Source organism: Nothoprocta perdicaria, unplaced genomic scaffold, assembly GCF_003342845.1.
Source record: "Nothoprocta perdicaria isolate Ctin4 unplaced genomic scaffold, notPer1 scaffold_235, whole genome shotgun sequence".
Lineage (NCBI taxonomy): Eukaryota > Metazoa > Chordata > Aves > Tinamiformes > Tinamidae > Nothoprocta > Nothoprocta perdicaria.
In genome coordinates, this window is record NW_020455461.1 from 595,240 (window position 1) to 617,375 (window position 22,136).

The 22,136-nt window shown below is 39.7% G+C and overlaps 1 protein-coding gene across 1 annotated transcript in view; it reads left to right on the forward strand.

Moving 5' to 3' along the window:
• LOC112947539 (sodium-dependent neutral amino acid transporter B(0)AT3-like) overlaps positions 1 to 20,904 on the forward strand; it is a 24,963-nt gene extending 4,059 nt beyond the window's left edge. Inside the window, exons 2-12 of the mRNA XM_026039658.1 lie at positions 4,886 to 5,026; positions 6,561 to 6,698; positions 8,971 to 9,152; positions 9,447 to 9,557; positions 13,312 to 13,424; positions 14,278 to 14,406; positions 14,980 to 15,136; positions 15,985 to 16,189; positions 17,233 to 17,392; positions 19,252 to 19,414; positions 20,692 to 20,904. Of these exons, the coding sequence (XP_025895443.1) occupies positions 4,886 to 5,026; positions 6,561 to 6,698; positions 8,971 to 9,152; positions 9,447 to 9,557; positions 13,312 to 13,424; positions 14,278 to 14,406; positions 14,980 to 15,136; positions 15,985 to 16,189; positions 17,233 to 17,392; positions 19,252 to 19,414; positions 20,692 to 20,904 (1,712 nt within the window). The remainder of the gene's footprint in view (positions 1 to 4,885; positions 5,027 to 6,560; positions 6,699 to 8,970; positions 9,153 to 9,446; positions 9,558 to 13,311; positions 13,425 to 14,277; positions 14,407 to 14,979; positions 15,137 to 15,984; positions 16,190 to 17,232; positions 17,393 to 19,251; positions 19,415 to 20,691) is intronic.
• The last annotated feature ends 1,232 nt before the right edge of the window (positions 20,905 to 22,136 follow it).

The window sequence follows — 22,136 nt, forward strand, 5'->3', positions numbered from 1 at the left end:
CCTTCCTTCCTTCCTTCCTTCCTTCCTTCCTTCCTTCCTTCCTTCCTTCCTTCCTTCCTTCCTTCCTTCTTGAAGTTTCTTCCCACCTTGGAACATTCAGTATAATTAAAAAGCAGCATAATATAATTAACATAATGTAAGATAATTAATAACTAACACGAGGTCCTTTGCAAGCAGATTCTGTGTGAATCTCATCACACAGAGGTGCTTCTGGAGCCACAAATTATGGCAGATTCCCAGAACGTTGCGCTTTGGGGTTTGCATAAATCTCTATGAAGGATTAAGATGAAACATTGGTCTATTAGCCTGTTAAAAAGTTCTTATACCTTCCCAGTGAACCTATGGGTCACTCAGCAGTGCTGGAAGCAAGGGACTGGCAAGCCCTTGGAGTTTTCCAGCCTTTTCAGATCGCAGCTTCACTGACGAGCAGAGCAATACTCTCCTGCTGCTGAGGTTTGATCTGGCCCCTCTGTTCCCTCCCTTCCAGGGTACCCAACAAACTCACATCACAGCAGAAGTGGGACTCTGAGTGCGAAGACACCAGAGCCAATCTTCCTTATGGACAGCACTGTGCTGACAGTCTGTTTGCTTGCATCATGTACAGGATGTTCACAATGGGTCAGGCAGGTTTGTTTTGTCTTGGCAAGTGGGAATCTTCTGCCAAGGTGGACTATGCTGGTCCAGCCTGAAGCCTCTGAGTCCCTGTCACATCCCACAGCAACGGCTAGGGACAAAGCAGATAGGTTTCAGAGTTGTTTTAAAAATATTAAACGTGGGAAATGCTATGAGGACGGGGTTTAAGTCATTGTTTTGCACCTGGAGTAGTGATCTTACCAGTGGAAAAAAACAGTGTAAAACACCCAGCAGATTCACTAATGCTTTATAGCTACTTGCAGGGCTGCAAAAAGGTGCACAGGACAGTAGTGAATAAAGGCCAACATATCAATCTATGCCAATATTTGGTCGGCACATTTTAAGAAAGGCTTCAGAGAACTCAGCAGCATGATAGACTATATATAGTCTACAGACAGACTATATGACAAAATTCCTTGGGCTTTGTGTTTATCCTGGAAAGCAGATGTTAAAAGAATTCAAGTAAGGCATGAATGCAACCAAAAAGACTAAGCTATTTGTTTTACCCAGGTATATAATGTGGTTGTGTTTTAACCCTGCTAAGTCCAGACAGTGATGTGATTTGAGGTTGCAGTGCTGGAAACAACCAACTCAGACGCAAAATCCCCAGAGAGGAGCAGGAGAACTGGAGCATGGATCCTGCCCGAATGCACCAAGGGACAGGGACAGGGAACATGCCACATGCCTTATAGTTAACCAGGAGCCCTGGGAAGAGATGGGGCTCAGTGTCTGAGCCATAACCAGGAGGGCAGCAAAACCTAGTGTGAAAAGGGCATAGAGGCACTCTAAGGCTGAATGGCTTCCGAAAAGCGGACCACAATTTTCAGACTTAGGCAATGTATTTTTCCTCATTTCTACATCTTTTAAACAACAAGAGATAAAACTAAGTGCTTGTGCATTGGTTTCATGTCAGCGGCTTCTCATCAGACCTCTGAACCTTATTCATCCACATTAGTGTTACTCAGTAACTTGGGTCTAATATAACATCAGTTTTGCTGACATTTATCACCTGCTGTTGTTACTGATTATTTGGATTTATTGCCTGAGTTAAGTTAGTTATTTACTTTGCATGACTAATGGATATGAAGGTTGTTTGCCACAGTAAGCGGAGGCAAACAGCAATGTTCCCAGGCAGCTGGAGCTATAAAAGAAGTTTCTAAAGGGCTTAGCATATATTTTGGTACTTAAAACTGAGATTCACATATGTGATATACATACATACACATATTGTCATCTAAGTACACGTTWAAAAAAAAAAAMCATAACCTTAAAAGCTGGAATTTACTGCAGTGTTGTGCCTCTGATTATGGTTAGTATAGATTTGCCTGYCTAACACATGGGTCATAAAAATTACGCATATAGCATCTTATCCTACAGGATGAATAAAAAGCATTTTCACTAGAAAATACAATTTTATTCTAGGAAAACAGAGACATATAAGCATTAATCCCGCTAAACAGCAAGAATTCCTATTAAATCCCCAGGCAATGGTTTATAAACGTTTCTAATGTAGACATACTACCCTTACACTAGAATTTGAACTACAACTTAGCAGTTGCCTAGCTAATTGTTTTCAAAGAAAGGAGACTACTCCCGAGACTACTAAATCTGAGAGAAATGATCTGTTCATCTAGAAAATATTGTAAGAAATAAAGGGACATGTTGGGAAGGGCAGAACAGCTCATTCTTTGACAGAAAAATGAATTATGTTACAAGAAGGAAAACTGTGAAAGGATCAAAACCAAACAGACTAGTTTTTCTGTAAGGTATTGACTAGGATGGTGGGAAAAAAAAAAAAAAAAAAAAAAAAGGAACGGTTACTGGGTGCAATAAATGGAATAAACCATTATTACAGTAAAGAACTGTGAAATCAGCAGAAGTTAAAGGGATGTATTGGATTGCATCTTTATTAGCAAGTAGTCTGGCCTGTAGACCAGATCTGCAGAGTGGAAGAGCTGGTGCTCAGGACATGATACCCATGCTGTACACAGTCTAATATTATTATTATTATTTTTTTAATTTCGGACTAGCTCTAGCCTGGCCCTGGCCTGTCTGAAGGCCGGGGTGCTTTAGGGGCACTTTCAGCTAGATGTCACCTGCAGGGAGCTTGGGGCTCGCGGGTCCGTTGCTTGCCACGATGAGAACCAAAGAGCCGTAACCGGTGACATCCAAGAGTGGCCTCAGCAGGGCAGTCCTGACCTGAGCACGGGCACTAACACAGACCCGCTCTCCCCTCTTACACTTCTCACATTCATGCTGTCATGTTTCTCTCCTCCCACGCAACAAATGGATCTTGTGCCTAAGCGAGCAGCCTGCCAATGATGAACAACCCCTAGGCCAGAGGAAGAAATATTTGCTAGGGAGCACAAGGGAGGGGTCCCTCACAAACTTCCATTTGATCAGGCTTTGGGAGAAATGATTGGCTCTTATTTTTTCTCCTCTCACTCTATATCTAGATCTTTTGAGACTTTTCTTGTCTGTAATTTCCCTATAGTTTTTTTTTTGTTTTGAGAATGCAATTAAATTGTGCCCTAGTGATACSGGCATTTCTTTAGGCTTTTTAAGGCACTTAATGTAACTTAGCCAAATTCTTAACCAAATCTACTGCCATCCTTTCAAATTTGTACATCACTTACTTTTCACATCATTCTCATGAAAACATAAGAACGTAGTATTTTTTTTCCCAAATATGATATTATGTGTCGTGTTGCAAACACGGCCTGGCATACATAAAAACCAGCAGAGAATAAACAGGCTTTTATAGAAAACATAAGCAAAGATGCTCAGCTGTCAACAGCTGAGCGATCAAACAGAAAAGGGGAGAAAGACAATAACAAGAAAGCAGTTTGCAATAAATACTGCACAGTCATTTCCAGTGAGATGGGATGTTTTTACGCCCATGGCAAAGCAACTGGATACCAGCCAACCTGGAAGCTATTTATAAACACTAAAGCCATAAGTCAGTGCACGTCCGATATGGAATGGTTTATATGGATTAATCCATTACATGGATTGCAGTTAAAGAGCTACCATGTCAAGGGGCTGGTCTGTGTCCAGGCAAAGAGAATAAGTTCAGGTCTGACTGTAGGATACTAATATTATATATAATATATACTATATTATATTCGCATACTGGCGCTCCCCTCAGTACTTACACAAGGCCTTTGGTAACTAGCTCCAAACTGGATTTTGTCAAGTGGTACAATGTTAAAGAACAATTGAGGTCCTTAAATCTCCCTGCAAACCTATTTCTTTGGGAAGYTTTAGTAGCTTCCACCTAGGAACTTCCTCCAAGGAAGGGGACCAATTGAGCAAAGGGTCCAAGAATCAGAATTATGACTTTAATATATTGGAAATTGTTAGACTCCTTTTCCAAATCTGTTTCTTAGGGATTAAAAAATCATTTGCAGAAAACAGATTGTAAGGAAAGACATTCATTTCAGTCTTTAGCAAATGAAGAACAAAAGTCTTTCATTGAAAAAAAAMCCCTTACTGTGTGTTTGTTCCCTATGTACTTCTTTATACATTAGAAAACCTATGCACTTCTTTATACATTTGAAAACAACCACACATGTGGTTTGGGTGTCCAGTATAATACTTGCAATGCTTAGCAATAGGTCAAAGTGATTCAGATTACATGCCTCGCTTTAGAAGGTAGTGGTTGCAAAATCTGTGAACAGTTCCAGGAAAAGAGGCTGGGACTGCTGGCTGACTCCTCCACTGCCTTCTCCAGGCCAAGGTGTGACTGGAAAGCTGAATTGCTCCTTGCTCTCTCAGGAACAGGCTTGCTGTGATGCTGAAATTGCTCATCCTCATAGCCTGGAGGGAGAACAGATGGGGAGAAAGTTTCCAGAGCTTGAAGAAGAGCAGAATTGGACAGGTCAGACATGAGACTAGGAAACAAAAGTGAAATGAGGTTCAAAATTAAATGTCTATGTGCTTTTTGATTTATAATAATTTACAAGGACTGTTATACTTTTTAATTTTTAGAGTTTCCAGGAAGGGAAAATGGAGCAAATTGTGAWGTTGTTCAGATCTTTGATGCTAATGAACAAGAAGGATCACAGTCCTTCCCCATGCGTCTTTGCTAACAAAACCACCTGTACCAGATGGCATCAGAATAGTCCCAAGCCTCCCCCTCTCAACACATCTTACAAGGACTTTGCTACAGTCACAACGTAGAGGAGATAACAGTAATTTAAGCAAGACGTGGATAATTACGTGGCTCAATTGCACTTAATTGTGTTTTCAGGGGCATTCCTGATCCCGTACTTCATAGCTCTTATCTTCGAAGGAATCCCACTGCTGCATCTCGAGCTTGCTCTGGGCCAGCGCCTGAGGAGGGGCAGCATTGGGGCCTGGAGCGCCRTCTCGCCCTACCTCGGAGGAGTCGGTGGGTCTCCCGGGGCCCTGACGGGAAGGAGGGCAGCTGAGCTCACACCTAGYGCTCGCTTCCTACACAGCCCTGACTACTAATTACAATTGCTATTCCTGTAATGAGGCAAAAATTCACTAGMTTGTTGCATGAATCAGCCAGGTAGGTAAATTAGGCAACGCTGAGGAGCCTGCTGTGACCTGGTGGTGTCTAAAGGGGCACGTCAGGCACTTACATGGCCCRCACAGTGGACTGAGGTGGACACATAGGTCTGACCCACTCCAAGCTGCACGGACCCCACACTGCCCCATTCCTCCCATCTCTTGGGGCTTGTGCAACATTTTCTGAGGCTGTTCAGAGGCAGCCTTGTCCCTCCAGGAGCAGCTGGGGCTGGAAGGGGGACACAGTTAGGCAGTCAGGAGCAGGAGCCCAGCACTTGAGCTTCTTACAGCACCTAGGCAAACTCCTCTCTGGGAGCAAGGGGTTCACTGAGTTTAGTGAAGGCAAGAGGGCAGACAGGAAAAAAAAACTGGCAGCAGGGAGGTGCCTCCAGCTAAAACCATCGCCTGGGATTAGGTGTGTCCTTCTCCCCTTGCAGAAACACAAGCAGGCAGTTGTGGGTTGCTCTTCTTCCTTCCTTATTCTAGGGGCAAAGCAGTTTCCAGTTCAGGGTACTGGCACAAAACGTGGGACACAAGAGTGCTTTAGTGCAGCTAAAGCATGCTGTAAAACCTCAGCCACTTTCAGTATTTGCTATTAAAACTGTGCCACGTTGAAGAAAGCCATGACTTATTTAATGTAGAAAGTTTGCAACCTTGGCCTTCCACCTAAGCTATTTTCAGGTGTTCCTGCTTGAGCAGTGGAGTTGGTCTAGGTGATTTCTAGAGGTCCCTTCCAACCTCAACCATTCTGTGATTCTGTAATCCTGGGGCTCTCACTGGGCCAAATAACACTCCAGGTATTTTATAGGAACCAGAGCAATTTAAAAAAAAACAGCTTTAGCAAGACATCCTTCCAGGAAGCTCTCATTTCTGATTCGGCTTGCTTTTATGAGACACATTAGCCTTTTTCTGTGRTTAAGTCTCATCTGTCTGCCCGGCTTCTCACGCTAAGCAACAGGCTCTTGGTAATCAGGTACCSTGCAATGCAATCCTCGTCTTCTTTCAGCAAAGCACAGCCTCCACTGGGAGGTTTTCAAGGAAGACTGGATAAAATTCCTTAGTAATCTGGCTTGACCCTGCCATCTCCTGTTTGAGCAGGAAATCCCTTCCAAGCTGAATTTTCCTGATTTCCTCAAACTGGAGCTGCCTTTATAAGTGGGCTAGCACTAGGGACTCAGGAGTGAGTTTTCCTCCCAGTTCTCTGCTCTGAGAGGACGCTATAGCCAGCTGTACCTTGAACGTCTGATCCCAAATGGACAGCGCTTTTGAGTATGTCTTTCCTGTGAGCATGTCCTCAAAACACTCAAAAAATTACAAAATGAACAAGTGCTCTCTCAATGATTTTTTTTCCCCCAATATTTTTCTAATCTGACTTCTTGTGCCTTTGGCAGGAGTTGGTGCGTGGATGGTGTCAGTTCTGGTGAGCTTGTACTACAACACTGTCTTAACCTGGGTGATGTGGTATTTCATAAACTCCTTCCAAGAGCCTCTTCCTTGGAGTGCTTGTCCTCTAAATGAGAACAGAACAGGTAACTACCAACCATTTCAAATGTCTTTATTAGCAAAAGGTGGATCACAAATGTTACTGCTTTGGGCTTTGAGAGTTAGTGGTGGGAAAATGAAGCTCTGCTCATTTTTTTATTCTTGCAGTATGGTATAAATTCTGCAGTACCAGTTTGAAAGAAGATCTTCAGCTTTCTCACGAGGACAAAAACAGTCCTTTATCAAGGCATATGAGGCTGTTGTTACAAAACTGCGTACTAAGACATATGAGATGATTGTGAATATAAATTAAGAATCAAGGCTATGACTATATTTTTCAGTAACTTCTTTAAAAAAGACTTTTGAGTTTCCATTAGGGGACAACATGCCTCACAAACAGCTTTTATAAAAATCTTTCAGCCTGTACTGAGAAAGATCAAGTAAATTTTCAGAACAGGAAGCACAGCAATATCGTAAATCTTCARATTCTGCCTGTAGATTGCTTAAACATTGGACTTTTATTTTTGCATATCCTGCATATCAGCTTCCTCGAGCAATGTACCCTGATGAACTAATGAACCCTGAAGAGGGGAAGTGACACTTGTTTTGGTCTCATGTTGTGCACAGYGCTGGGTTCATTTATTTGTCAAAGGGCTGTGAGAGTGACCAGTGCCCATCCAAATTTGCCACTGTTGCAATATCAACAAAAAACAGAAAGTCCACTACATTTTTGYTTGATTTCAAAGTGGAAACTGGTAGCAAGAGCACACTAACCTTCATCTGCCTACAGAGCCYGAGACCATGCAGGAGAAGGGAAAGCTTAAAATACTGCAGCCAGGAAGAAGGTCAGGCTGGAAACCTGAAAAGGAGCTAGGGCCTGGAGAAAGAAAAATTGGATTTAGAAAGGTGGGGAGGTTTTGGACGATAGTACCAATACCTATCTTGCCTATGCCAGAACATGATCTTGGGGTCCCAAGACTGTGTGACTTGTGCTGGCTACCAGGGGACATCTCCTGCCGTCCCTGGCACCTCCTCTTGACTCCCTAGGGTGATGTGGGACCATATGTAATCCATCTGCATAACCAAGATTGCTTTCTTTACATATGAATAACAATACTATCATGTCTGTGGCCATGGCTTTTACTCCTTTAAAAGTTCTACTTGGTCTCCTTAAACTGGCTCGTGGTGACTGCTGGGCACCTCCCGGCCAGGTGGGTCTCTCCTTCCAGCTGCTCACCACACCATGGTCCTCTGCTGGAGCTGGGCTCTGCAGTCAGGCCTTTTTCCCAAAGCACTGAAAAACAAAGAGCATCTGCTTTTTCATTCAGAGGCTGAAGAGCTGCGGGGAGAAAGGATGGGAGGCTGACAGATTTTTGCCTCTCCCTTTAYGTGAAGAGACTTGAAATCCTATATTTCAAGTGACTACCTAAAATAAATAGCAATTGAAAGGAGAAAAGTATACAAATGAAAGAGAAACTTTTTTTTTTCTTCCCTAAGTAAAGCACAACACATTTAGGGGACAGATATCTACTTCTTACGCATTTTAGGTTGTTTAAACTTTGTGATTTACTACAGTGAACACTGAAACAAAACTGCTTTGCCATCAAAGAGACAGAGCTGGCCACCCAGGATGACTGAATGTGCTTCCCTGTTGTAGCCATGATGAAAGGGGCTCTGGGGATCCACGAGCCCTGCTTAGTGAGTGTGATTTTAAGACTGCCACACTGTTCATTTATTTGCCTCCTTTCAAATTTTTATTGAGGATGGTGGTTGTTTCAGAGTGAGTGAAAAATTATAAATGACAGGACCAGAGTTTAGATAAATGCCAGCATTTCAAATAAAATGAGATTTTGCAAAGTATTTATGGAAATTGTTTCTTGTAGCTTCATGATTTTCTTTTTAAAAGCAGAACCTGCAGCATCTAGACAACTCTGGTTTCCAGCTAAAGACAGCAACTCAGTGGGTTTGCTGAAGATCCTTCATCACCATTATCTTCAGCATTTAGGTTGCACACAGGCAGAGCTGAGAGCGTGGGTTGTGGCATAAAACAGGATCCCATTTGATACTTGCATATAATAAATTATCACTTGTCATTTCCCACCCTGTCTTCCACAAAGTTTGTCTTACTGTACATTATGATGCAGAAAGAGAAATCCAGCTCACTTCCTCCTTTCACATGGCAGTCCTAAATAGTCCTCTGCCACCAGCTCCTCTTTTCTCTTAGCCTGAAGTCTTGCTTTGTATCTATATAGTGAGTCAGAAAAAGTATTGCCATATTTTAGAATTTATTCTTAAACTTGCAATAACCTTTTTTTCTAGGATTCAATGAAGAATGTTATGAAAGTACTGCAGTAAATTATTTTTGGTACAGGAAAACTTTGAATATAACACCTGACATTACTGAGAACRGCACACTGCAGTGGTGGCTGGTTTTGTGCTTAGCAGCTTGCTGGGCAATTGTGTATCTCTGCACCATCCGAGGAATCGAAACCACAGGAAAGGTAGGGAGATCACAGAAAGAAAGAAAGAAACACTATCCTATCCATTTGGAAGCAGCATTGCCCTTCCCTCGTCCTCTCCCTTTGCAACTGCCTCTGCCACAGTCTCCTCTCTCAATTTTAAAGTTATTATTTCAAATACATTCTGCGAATGTACATCATACCTTCTCTTTAAATATGACAATGTCCATCTGCTGCTGTTTCACCTCACATTATCAGGATTTTATATGGCAATAACTTAGACAGGACCTACTGATGTTACTGTCAGTAACTGTAATATTCTTACCTTCTGGTCAGGCAATTTATGTAACAGCAATATTCCCATACCTGGTCCTAACTATATTCCTTATCCATGGACTCACGCTACCTGGAGCAACTGAAGGTCTCGCTTATCTCTTCACCCCTAATGTGAGTATTACTGCTATATTCACAATTATTATTTTTTTCTTTCTTTCCCCYTCAAATCTCATATTGTATATTCATTTTCCAGCAACTCTCTAATTCCCTATCCAAAAGCTCAGCAGAGCTCTTTATTCCCCAGATAAAGCATTTTAATAATATCCTTTAGCAAGTGAAACAAATTAATTATTGAGCATACCACAAAATATTGGAAAATATCACAAAAAGCTTGCTATGGRTACCTTGAATGTTTAAGTAAAGCCAGTAAACACTTTTCACTTGAAGCACAGGTTCATCTGAGATGAGAGATGGGATTTTCCTACAAGGCTACAGAAAGATWAACTTTTTAAGATATTAGAAATCATTTAAGTATTTACAAGGAAATCAACTGAGGAATTAAACTGCAAAATAAATTTTTAAAAGTCAGGAGTCATTCTCTCCTCCTCTAGTTTTTCCATAGCTGATACTTTTTTTCCCTATAGCTTTCCATGAAAGATTAAAGAACTTACTGAACAATTTCCTGTCTTGCTTCTCATGGTGGTTCCTCTTCCTCAACCCTGCTGCTTGTTACAACCTCTCTTCTCCCCTACCTCTTTCTGGGATTCACATTATGTGACCTATTTGACCTAGGGGACTCTTTATAAAGGACTATAAGAGGTGTTTAGTGGGAGGGAATGAAACATCAAGAGCTCCAGAGATGCACGGAAAAACAAGACATGGTGTACAATATTAACAACCTACAGGTATTATCATTCTTATATATCTACAATTGCTCCAGAGATTGCAAAACAATTTAGCCCCTAACAGGAACACAGGGGTGAGGGAAAATGCAAGCCTAAAGATGCAAAGCACACCAGTTTGATAAAGGGTGACAGCAAGAGAGCTAAGGCAAGATAACTCTTCCCTCCTCTGGCAAGCTCAGGGACAATGGCATTGACTTCCCAAGTGTCAGCTTGCAAAGGACACCTTGGTCTTTACAGGATCAGGACATTCACTTGCCTTTTAGTAGGGCCCAGACAAGGCAATAACTTCTTACAGCAGAGTGGAGTTGACAAGCTGACACCACCACTGTCAACCAGGGTCCACAYGTATATGTAGGCTCTCAAATAAAGGTCTATTTTCTTTGATATAATAATGTAAGAAAGATCTAACCTAGGCATCTAGAACAGTGCTTAGCCTGTTGGTCTCAGCATGGTTGTCAGGCTCAGACACAGAAGCTTAAGTCTTCTGGGTTTATGATCATTACACGGTGAATTTAATGCAAGAAAGACTTATGTACATTCAATTTATGCATGACACAAAGCTTGGGGATATTACAGTAAGGAGGGAGAATGGATCATCATAAAAGAAGATTGAGAGGGTTTTGTAGACTGGCGCCAGAAGTCATCATCAAAATCAAACTGCAATTAACGTGCAGTTAATGATTAGCTCATTTAAGGAAGCAGTTCCCGGGGATATCCTTGAAGAGTCATCTGAAGATATTTTTGGTGATGAATCTACATTCTTATCAACAAACACGGAAAGAGCAGAACTGATGCAAGACTCTGGTAAGTGTTATCTAATATGGATGTTGTTATTGCATATAAAGTTATAATCTAAACATAGAGAGATGTTACATTGACATGCCCACTGTTATGGAAGATTTTTGATATTCCAAAGATTTTGAAAGGACAGTAAAAACAGAACTACTGTATTTCCCTTCTCTTTTCTTCTCGTTGTCCACAACAATTCTAGTACCACATTGCCTTTTTGTTCAATGAGAAACCACTTCTACCACTGCCAGCAGCAAATACCACTGTCTTGTTGCCTTTCTCTACAGGAGACGCCCCAAAGTGGTGGTGGGTTTTTGTTTTTAAAAAGATCTACTCATTCCTTTCTGGCCCATCTTGAACCATACTAGCTGATAAAATCCCATTGTATTTCTATAGTATTTGCTTTTTTGCTTTTCTTTTCCTGTCCTTTGTGATGCTTTAACAAAATAAAATGTGGATTAGCTCACCTGCTGCTTTTTCAGCATTCTATCAATCTTTTTGACTTGGAGGTGTTTTTTTTTTTCCAACTTTGAAGTGCAGCAAAAATTGTAGCTTTCTGTGTTTTTTTTTTTTTTCTTTTTTAATGGCTACTGTATGAGTTCATTCCCTTTCCAAGGCAGTTCTGTTTACCAAACCTCACAAATAAGAAATGCTTTGWGTACACATATTTATTAAATATGACTTGTGAGTTTACTTTCATGAAAGAAACATGTAGTTKGCTCTTTGCCATCTAATACACTTTCACTCAAGTTTTAGAAGAAATAACAACTATTTCTTTCATTGACTTTCAGGCACAGAGAATTCTTGAAGATCTACTCAACCTCTCCCAATCCTTGACTACACTGAAAGTGAAGCTGAGAGGAAGAGAAGAGATGCTGATCTCACATTCATAGGCATTTGAAGGAAAAACAGAAGTTGTACCAGGATGAAGCAAGTACTGGCGCTGGAACAGAGACTTTGGGACAGGTTCTTGGAAAGCAAAAAATCAGAGGCAGGCAAAAAGGGACCCCTGTAGGCATCAGCATTAGTCAGAAAGGAGTTCAGCTTCTACAGACATCTGTGTCAGATCAGGAGCATAAGCCAAGCCAAGTGGCTACTTTCTCTAGCCTCTTTTGCACCTAAAAGTTTCACAGACTGTGAATATTTGGAGTTTCTTGAAATAAACAATTCCAGGAACACGGATGGGCAAACGATACCTGAGCCTGTGTAGCTTTTTAACGAGCAGTGAGAGCAACTAAGAAAAAGAAAAGGGCAACGCAAGGAACAGATAGCATATCATGGAAACTATTTGATTTTTTTCTTGTATTTTCCTCGTTAGTTTTGCACTTGACTTCACTTTTTCTTTTTTTCTTTTTACCAGGACACTTACAACTCCTGAGCARTACTTGCTCTGTCAACATTGTGCCTTGTATCTAGGAGAGCCAAAGCATTAGCATTAGCTTAATGAATTGCTGTCTTTCTGTGCACTATTACCCACTGACTACTCAATGTCAAAAAACGTAATTATACCGAAAAGTCCCTAACTGAAAAGCCAGATTTGTAACAATAACATTGTAACCCAGCAGATACAGAATTTTTCAGTTAATTCCCTCTATCATATCTCCATTTCTTTAGTAAAATTCTAAATTTCATTCTACCAACTTCTTCCCTCTCCCGTCCCTTGCTTATTTTTCTTGCCAGCCTTTGGCTTTTTCTTGCCATTTCACAGTTCTCTGAAATCAGGTGCACTTTAGGAAGGAGGTTCCCTCCTCCTTTGCTGGGATCTCTAACTTTTCCAAGTATGTGAATTCTACAAGTTTGAGAAGCTGTAAAAACACTTTGCACCTTAAAGCTTGAAGGTTAAGTATTTGTCTGTACTGTTTTAGGAAGAAAATATTCTTAAGCTCCAAGTTAGCCAGTATGTGCACTAATGAAAGACAGAAACTGAGGGAAAGCGCAATGTACTCTAATTTAGACATATATTTTTATCAGACTGAAGAGATGTGCAATGGCTTTAGTGAGGGCTTTAAAAACAAAACATTCTAAAATTACTATATACATTTAAATGGGCAACATTTTGGCTCCTGAAACACATATTTACTCATATTTTGTAGGATTTCCATTTTCAGTGTTTTTAAACAGGAGCACAGCTTACAAGTTCACACGTGAAACAGAAGACTCGCTATGAGAACAGGGAGAGAGGAAGAATTCGAAGTAAAATTTAACTTACTAATTTATTCCAATTATTTCAGCTGAACATTTTGAAAAATCCCCGTGTCTGGCTTGATGCAGCGACCCAGATTTTCTTCTCTCTCTCTCTGGCTTTTGGAGGGCTAATTGCCTTCTCAAGCTACAATCCACCCAAGTAAGTAGAACCACAAGTTGACAAGTCAGTTAAAATCTTACTGCTTTTTATGTAATTTTCTAAATTTCTCACAATTCTCTTGGAATATTTCTAAATGATCTTAAGAGCTGCTGTCTTCTTGAAGACCARACAGATTTACTGAGAAAAAAAAAATCTAAAAGGGTCAATTAAAATATTTTTTAGAAGTAGAATTCAGACAGTTTCTTACCGAAACCAACTAACATTTCAGTTTTATTTTAGTCTTTTCAAAATTGTTGCTGTTAACCTGCATCACACCATAGCACAATATTAAATCATACTATGGAATACACTAACTATATATATATGTCCCATGTGAAGATCTACATCAATACAAACGAAGAACTCTGGAGACTTCAGACACAAAACCCACCATTCACTAATTACAATGGAGAAATGAAAGCCTTTTTTTTTTTCGTTTTCTCTTCTTCTCTTAACATTTCTCCTTATGTGGTGCAGACATCATTACTTTACTGGCCACATAGTTGTGTATCACACTTCACTCAACTTCCTATCACTGCTTACGTCTCCTGGTGGACAGAACTTTCAAGCAAAAGGTTGGTGAGAGGGCAAAGGGGAAAATCAGCACAAAGACCAATTAATTTCCACATTTACTCCATCAAGCAGCAGAGAATGGCAGTAAGATAAATTATATATCTTTTATTTTACCTATTCTGATGTTAAGAAATTTGCTTCTCATTCTCAGCAGGTATGTTCAGCGCGAGCTGACAAGCGGCGTTATTTGTTTGTGACAAAAAGGAAAYTTTTGGATGCTGAAGAGCAAGTAAATACTGCCCTTTTTTAGCCATTTTGCTTRTTTGCATTCTATTTGTAGAAACGACTGTGAAAAAGATGCTGTTACGGTAGCAATTGTGAACTGCCTGACATCTCTCTATGCTTCCATCCCAGTCTTCTCTGTGCTGGGGTTTAAAGCAACCACTGGCTATTGGGACTGCCTGGACAGGTGAGATGTTTGTCTTGTAAATACTACACACTGTGGCTTTATTATCTGGATAGATGATGGGTTACTTGAAAAGCAGTTATTTCGGGAATTTAATTTCACACATGAGGAAAAGCATCTATACAGAGAAGAAGGCAACAATGATCAGGAGTAGGATTGGTAAGAATTARAAGAAGTTGTATTACAATCCATCACAACTAGTGCATACCATAACACACAAATCAAGGATTAGGTCTCAATGAGACTAGCACAATAAGCAGTCAAAAAACTCTTCCTACTCCAYAGGATTTCCTAGGTGTTTGGTTTTTTTTTTCAAACGGTGGAAATGGTCTAGATAGTGGATACAAGAATAAGGACATATTTTAGTAATCATATCTGCATAAAGTTATCAGCATTTTTATCTGAAAAATAAAACATATTAAGTAGCCTCTGTACATTTTCTCCTAGATTATTTTATAATCCTCATTTAATATTTCCTTTGGTAATATAAATAACACAAAGTAAACACAACAGTCTATCAACCACCTATATAAACTGTAGACAGCTAAACAAATGATATATTGGCTTCTCTGGCAGGAACATTATCAGTATCATCAATAAATTTGATCTTCCGGAACAAAGTATCACACGACAGAACTACACAACCTCGATTAGGCTCTTGAACTCCTCATATCCAGAAAAAATTGCTGCACTCAAGCTGAAAAGCTGTAACCTTCAAGAATTTCTTGATCAGGTACCATAATTACTTCCTACAAAAAAAATCCATAAAAAGGAAATTAAGAAGGACTAATGTCTTCCTTTTTCAAATAAGTTTTGCAGTATTAAAGACTCTATGCTGCCTAAGAATGGCAAAAACAAAACACAATTCTTCTCAAATTTCAAAAACCATTATTGCTATAAATTAGTTTGAACTCAGTTATCTGGTTTACCATGCAAGTTATAAATTCTAATTTTTTCTTCCTTTCTGCAGAGGATCTCACCATATTTATCCTCCCCAAATACAAAAATTTATCATGATCATTTCCCCTTCTTTCTCTCAACCTTCAGCCAACTTTTTCCCTGTGACCAACACAAATGTTTCTTCTCTGTTTTCATCTTTTAACCTCCTTCCACTTGCCCTCATGATCCTGTCTAGTCCTCTAACATGCACTTGCTTTTCATCTAGTTGTATTCTCTTGTTATAAGTTGTCACCACCTAATGAGAAAAGAATATGGATAAAGCTGGAAGAGGAGGAAAAAATATCTTGAGAGAAACAAGTTCTTAGGATAGCAGGATGGGTACATTTGCCAAAGATATGTGGTGGAGTAGTATGTAATAGGCTCCAATATACAGTGAAAATAGGCACCAATAGTACTTCCATGTGTCTGCCCAGTCTGACCAGCATACCTGGCTCCAGGGAAAGGTGCAATCAGCACCAGCATCCAGCTTGAACTGGTCCACAGCACTCTGAAAACCACATAAGCCAGGATTTTGGACCTGAGACTGAGAATGGGGACATAAAAGAAGTATATTATAATTCTATATGCCTGAAAAGCTATTATATTATTATATTGTGACTTTTTAATCTGTGAATTTTGCAGAGTGTATCAGGAACTGGCTTGGCGTTCATTGTTTTCACTCAAGCAGTTATTCTAATGCCTGCATCACAGGTCTGGGCCATCCTGTTCTTTATAATGTTGTTCAGTTTGGGCCTTTCTTCTATGTTTGGAAATATCGAGGGAGTCTTTACTCCTCTTTTGGAGCTCAAAATTATATCTAAATCCACACCCAAAGAGGTTATATCTGGTAAGGTATTTCCTTTGCTCCATTTAAAGTTGTTATAAATAATAAATTCTTAGAGGAATCTCTAATATTAACTTAATGTAACAGCATTCTAATTAATGTAAATACTGTAATATTGTAATGTAATAATGTAATATTAACTTATTTAAGGGCAGTGATTATATTTGTACAGAGGAGGTAGCGGAGTTACAGCAGAAGCTGCCAGATGAGAGTTTTACATTGTCCTTGCAGTTATTTTTCTTAGCTTGTGGGAACCTGTTAAATTTCTGAACTGCTGCAATCATCATAAAGAGCCTTGTCTTGAACTCAAGTCTTTTGCACCTAAACAAATCACTTAAAGGAAACAAGTTAGCTCCTGCCATAACCTATGGTCTCCCATAACCATCCAGGTGTGAGCTTGCCATATATCACCTTGTCTTAACTGCAACTTAGGCCATTCACCCCTATTTCATAGGGTTATGCACTTACAGATTAATCCACATTTATGGGAGACATATATGGGCAGAAAATTATCAAGAAGAAACGGAGAAATGAGTACTTGCAACTCTCATACATCACAGCTAGAATCTTTTCAACCAGAAAAAAATATGGAATGCAGCCTGCTTCTTGGGAGACACATTCAGTGCTGAAGATGCTCTTTTTGGCTTTCTTTTTTTGAATGTAAAAGCATATTAGCAACTGGATATAGAAGAGAAGAACTGACAAAAACCTACTGTGAAAATAATCTAGAAAAACTGGCAGTTTGAAGCAATGGATCAAAGAGGATATTCTGCAATATCCTCTTTAAAATAACTATGAGGTATATTAAGTCATACAAATGCATGCCTCAAAAAAACAAAACCAGAAGAAACAAAAAAACCCACTGCATTTGGGAATTTGGAAAGTGRTATCAGCTCCCCAAAGAAACAGAGTTTGTTGTAGCTCCATATATATRAAGACAGTATAAAAACCATTGGAACAAGAGCAAAAACAAAATAGAAGAAAAATATTCTCACCAAGTTCAGTTTGATACTGTAGTAATGAAGATATCTTTCTTTTTTCTTCAGGCATAATATGTTTAATTTCCTTCCTTATTGCTCTGTGTTTTACACTGGGTTCAGGGAGTTACTGGATCGACATTTTTGACAGCTATGCAGGCTCCCTGCCTCTACTAGTCATTGCTTTCTTTGAAGTGACTGGTATTGCATATGTCTACAAAATTAAAAGGTAAGTTGGAAACAAAGGGCTTTTTTTTTTTTCCTCAAGGAAGCATACCTCTCAACTCACATACCTCACATACAGATATATAATGTCAACATATTTCTGTAGCACTTACCAGTTCTGTGAGTGTGGGTAGCACTCCTTGTCTTACAGATATAGGGGACTTGGAATAGCAAGGACATTTTCTGCTTAGCACTTATAGAATATAGGGGGACTCTTAAGTTTAAAGCAAAAATCAAAGGGCGAAACCCCAACAGCCACTGTAGTTCTCCATCCAAGAGGAGTCTCTCAGACATCCTCCTGTTACTGCCCTTCTGTGCATGTCAATGTACTTTTTTTTTGTTTACCATTACTTGTTTCCCTTCAATTTTTAAAGCAAGCAACATGGAATGTCTTCACCATAAAATAGCCAAGCTGCATGCTGAAAATTGCTCTGGCACAGGGACTAGTTTGATTCACTCTCTAGTTTAAAAGCTTTCCTACATCCTTTTCATTTGTAGATTCCAGAAGCCTAATCTCATTTTGATTTAATTTAAAACTCTACTACCCTCTACTCAGGATTCTTCCAGTCCAGAAATCTCCCCAGTTCTCAGTAGAAAGGAATCTTTTTTTCCTCCATATTTTTTTTTTCCAAAAATAACATATTGAGACTGCAGCTTTACCTTTCCAGTTCTTACTCTGGCCCCCTTGATCTTGGAGGTCCTGATGTTTTGCAGATGCCTACTACAGAAAATGAACACAAGCTTGGTCAGTGCTGCTGCACAGCAATATGCTTCAGGATCTCTTCAACTCAAGTCTTAGTGAAGGCTGTGTTTTCAAGAATAGCAAACTAAAAAAGAAGCAAGCAAAACCAACCAAACAGAATTCCTCTATTACAGCTGAAGTCCTTGCATCATCCTCCAGATAACATACTTTTAAAATCCTTGGAGCATTTTAGTTGGACCTAAGTCTCAGGCAAAATCAACATAAACAAATTCACACATCTCTTGTTGCACATAGAGCCATCCTCTATCTTACATGGTGCAGGAGGAGCAAGAAATTCTGGCTTCACATGCCACAACACCCCCAGATTCTTTGTTATGCTAGAATCATCTCTTTTTCCTTTTGACTGCCATGGAATATAAAGACAGCCAAGTCGTTATTTTTCTAGTTCACAAGAGAATATTTAATACCTCCACTTAAATTAATGGAACTAAGACAAATCTGAACATTTGAATAGAGAAATTCTAATTAAGAAATTCTTTCCCACTTGGAAATTACAAACATGTTGCAACAAATGATCAAGTAGAATGATATATTTACTGTGTATTCATATATGGAAAACTGTAAGAGGTGTAAACAAAATATCATGTCAAATTCCAAATAATGGCTGCTGACTTCAGAGAACCAGGCTCAGGTTGCAGAACCTGAGCTGATTTTTATCTGGTGCTCATTAATTTAGACTTCTTCTTAATAAGCTATGATAACCAAGCTAAGTCTTGGCAATTTCATGGATTTTAAATGTCTGAATTGTTTTATGGAGCTGATAAATTATCTTGTTCATTTATTTGTGCTGTGAAATCTCAAACCAGGTACTCAGGTGATAAAACCAGGCAGTTATCACAGAATCACAGAATATTCAAGGTTGGAAGGGACCTCTAGAGATCATCTAGTCCAACCTTCCTGCTCAAGCGGGCGCTCCTAGAGCATGCGGCACAGGGCGGCAGTTATATCCGACACTGGGAAGGATTTGGTCCTACTTTATTGACGTTATTATTTAATTTAGTCTAAGATAAACTATTAAAGATTTAGGGCCTGTACTTGTTGACTGTGAAACTGTTACCACTTAGATCTGGCGTTACTGTCAATTTGCCTCTTCTTAAAAGGTTCAGTGAAGACGTGAAATGGATGACTGGGCGAAATCCAAACCTATACTGGCAGATCACATGGAGGTTGATTAGCCCCCTGCTCTTGCTAATCGTCTTCGTGGCCTTTGTAACACTCCAGATACAGAAGCCGCCAAGCTATGCAGCCTGGAACCCTAAATACGTATGTTCCTTAATACTTTCTACTTTTAGAGTAAAATCCAGAGTTATGTATTATTTTATCCTATCAAATCCTTTAGGATCATTGCTATCTACTGGTTAGCTGCCTAATAACATACACCCTGAAGTGATGAAACGCTTTGAATGAGGAGGTTCCTGTGCTCAGAGCCTCCCCGGATTTCAAACACTGCAGTGGCTTACCTGTCAATAGGGCCTCTTGAAAAACCTCRTATATGCCACACTCAGCTCTTCTTACAAACTCAGATGATGCAGAACACAGAGAACTGTTAATGTGAAATTTCTCATGGAGAAGCCACATTTGCACATGGTTCAGGGGCAGCACAAACACGTGCAGCTGTAAAGCATATGGCAAATGTTGCGGGTGGAGATGTTCCTCAGCGAAAACAGTATCACTGGAGCCTGGACAAACGCACAAACCTGTGACTTTGACAGACAGATAGCAAGGAGGGGCAGCAGAACTAAAAGTGTTGGTTAATTCAGTGGTGAAGATGTGATAAAGCTGAAAATATTTGACCTGGATAGTATTGTTCCCTGTCAGTAGCAGTTTCTTGAATCTTTTTTCAAGAAAGTTAAAATACATCCTGTATCTGGATATGAAGACTGATCGTRGCATTAGATTGCATACGAGAAAAAAGTAACCTTTAGAAGGAACACCCTCAAAGATGAGGATGAACCTTCACAGTACAAATACATRCAAGGGCTGGTATTGCAAGTACTGCTCTCATCAAATTACAGCATCAGTTTATGCCTTGAACTCCATTATGAATCCAGCTGTCCGCAACCTCCCCGCCTCCACACACACACACACACCAAAAATTCAAAGCCATGAACTTGAAGAAATTGAAATTTTTGCTATTACAATAATTTCTTTGAAACCACCCATATACTTCTTTACTTACTTAGCAAAGACCTTGCTCAGTAATTGCTGGAACCAGGTAAGTGTGAAGTACATAAAAAAAAAAAAAAAAAAAAAAAAAGAATTAAAAGAATTTAACCAGGAAGGTTGAAAGCTTCATACATCTTTGCACACTTCTGATGTTGCTAGTTGTATCTCACTCTTCCAAATATAAATCTTTGAGATTATAGAACATTTATAGTCATATTTAGACTCATGACAAAATTTTCCAGAGGACACTCATACTCAACACTAGCAAAAACAAAACTGTTATCTTCACTACAGCAACATAAGAAAATGCCTATGAAAATTGTAGGAAAAGTAATTTTTCCTGAAGCATTTCTTTTCCTTGTTTATCTTCCCAGGAAGATTTCCCTATGAAAGAAGAGAAGGTCTATCCACCCTGGGTACTGGCCATCTGTGTGCTGCTAGCTGTCCTTCCCTGCATATTTGTACCTCTGGTAGCCTTCTTCCACCTGATCAAACGAATGCTCGGAAGCAAGGATCCACRTTCTGTGCCACCAGAAGTGTTTTCATGTCAGGGAGCTACCCGCAACTTCTCTCATCCAAAAATATAAGGACCTGTTATATCTATCTATAAGTCAAAATAAGACATCTTTATGTTAGACATGACTAGCTGCAATCATTCTGCTAACGTGGTTATGCAGTTCCTATGCTGCCATCAGCACACACAGCACTGCTTTGTTTCCTTTCTTTTCAACCCATTTCACAAACTTGAGTTAACAGCTGAGTTAAACTTGTCCCTCCTACAACATGTAATGATTCTWACATACTAAGTATCAGCCCTGCTTCCTTAACCTTTTCATATATTACCAGATCTTCACCAAATTTCTCTCCAGACACACTCTAAAAGTGGAACACCTGCTAATGCTCCCTCTCCTCCTTCACTTCTACTGCAAATAATAAACTTCTGAAGTATCACCTAAAAACACAAGCCTCCACAGCTTCATTCAATGACCACCYCACAGATTTAGAATGGAAGCTCTTGAAGAGTAAGGGCTCCTTTTGCTTACTATACTCTACTTGTAAATCACTTTATGCAGTTAAACTGCACTTACCTGATGGTTAGTCTATATTCTCACACTTTGCAAAGAGCAAAATAAAGCATTAATATTTCAAAGAATATACTTTACGTAAACCTGAATAATCAGATTTACAAAAATATCTTAGCACAGGTAGTCTACCCACAAGTTGTTACAGATTTTAAAGCATGACATTGGATTGTCCTTACAGGACCACCGGTAGTGAAACCAGAGGTTAGCTACTTCATTATTGCCCTACTGTAATTTATTACTGTGGAAAAAAAAATGTAGGAATCAATGTCCTGGGACCTCACAGGTTAGGAAGTCTTGTGTAACTGAAGTTTGGTGTGAGAGGTTTTTCTCCAAYATTAACATGAAACCACTGTGAGCAGGTGTCTCTGGCAAGAAAAGCGCCTTCCCTTGACCACACCAACTGGCACTGAACATGCCAGGAGCTTGATGACAAACTGCTTCAGCCCACTCCTTCATTTCTGTTACTGCTAAAAAATCCCCAAGTGCTACTGTAAGAACAGCTTCTCTTTAGCGAGAAAGATGTGCAGAAACAGGAAATAATGACTTGCTCTAACGAATCAGTAGAGAAGAACAGACAACCTCTGGACGCATGGCACAGACCCCTGCACTGCCCCCTGAACTGTGCTGGCCACTCCAATAAGGGATATTAGATTTCCCTATTATTCCTTTTCCTGGTTGCATCAACAACAGTTTTACTGCCTTTGGCTGTTGAAGTCCTAGCTCTTGTTATAATA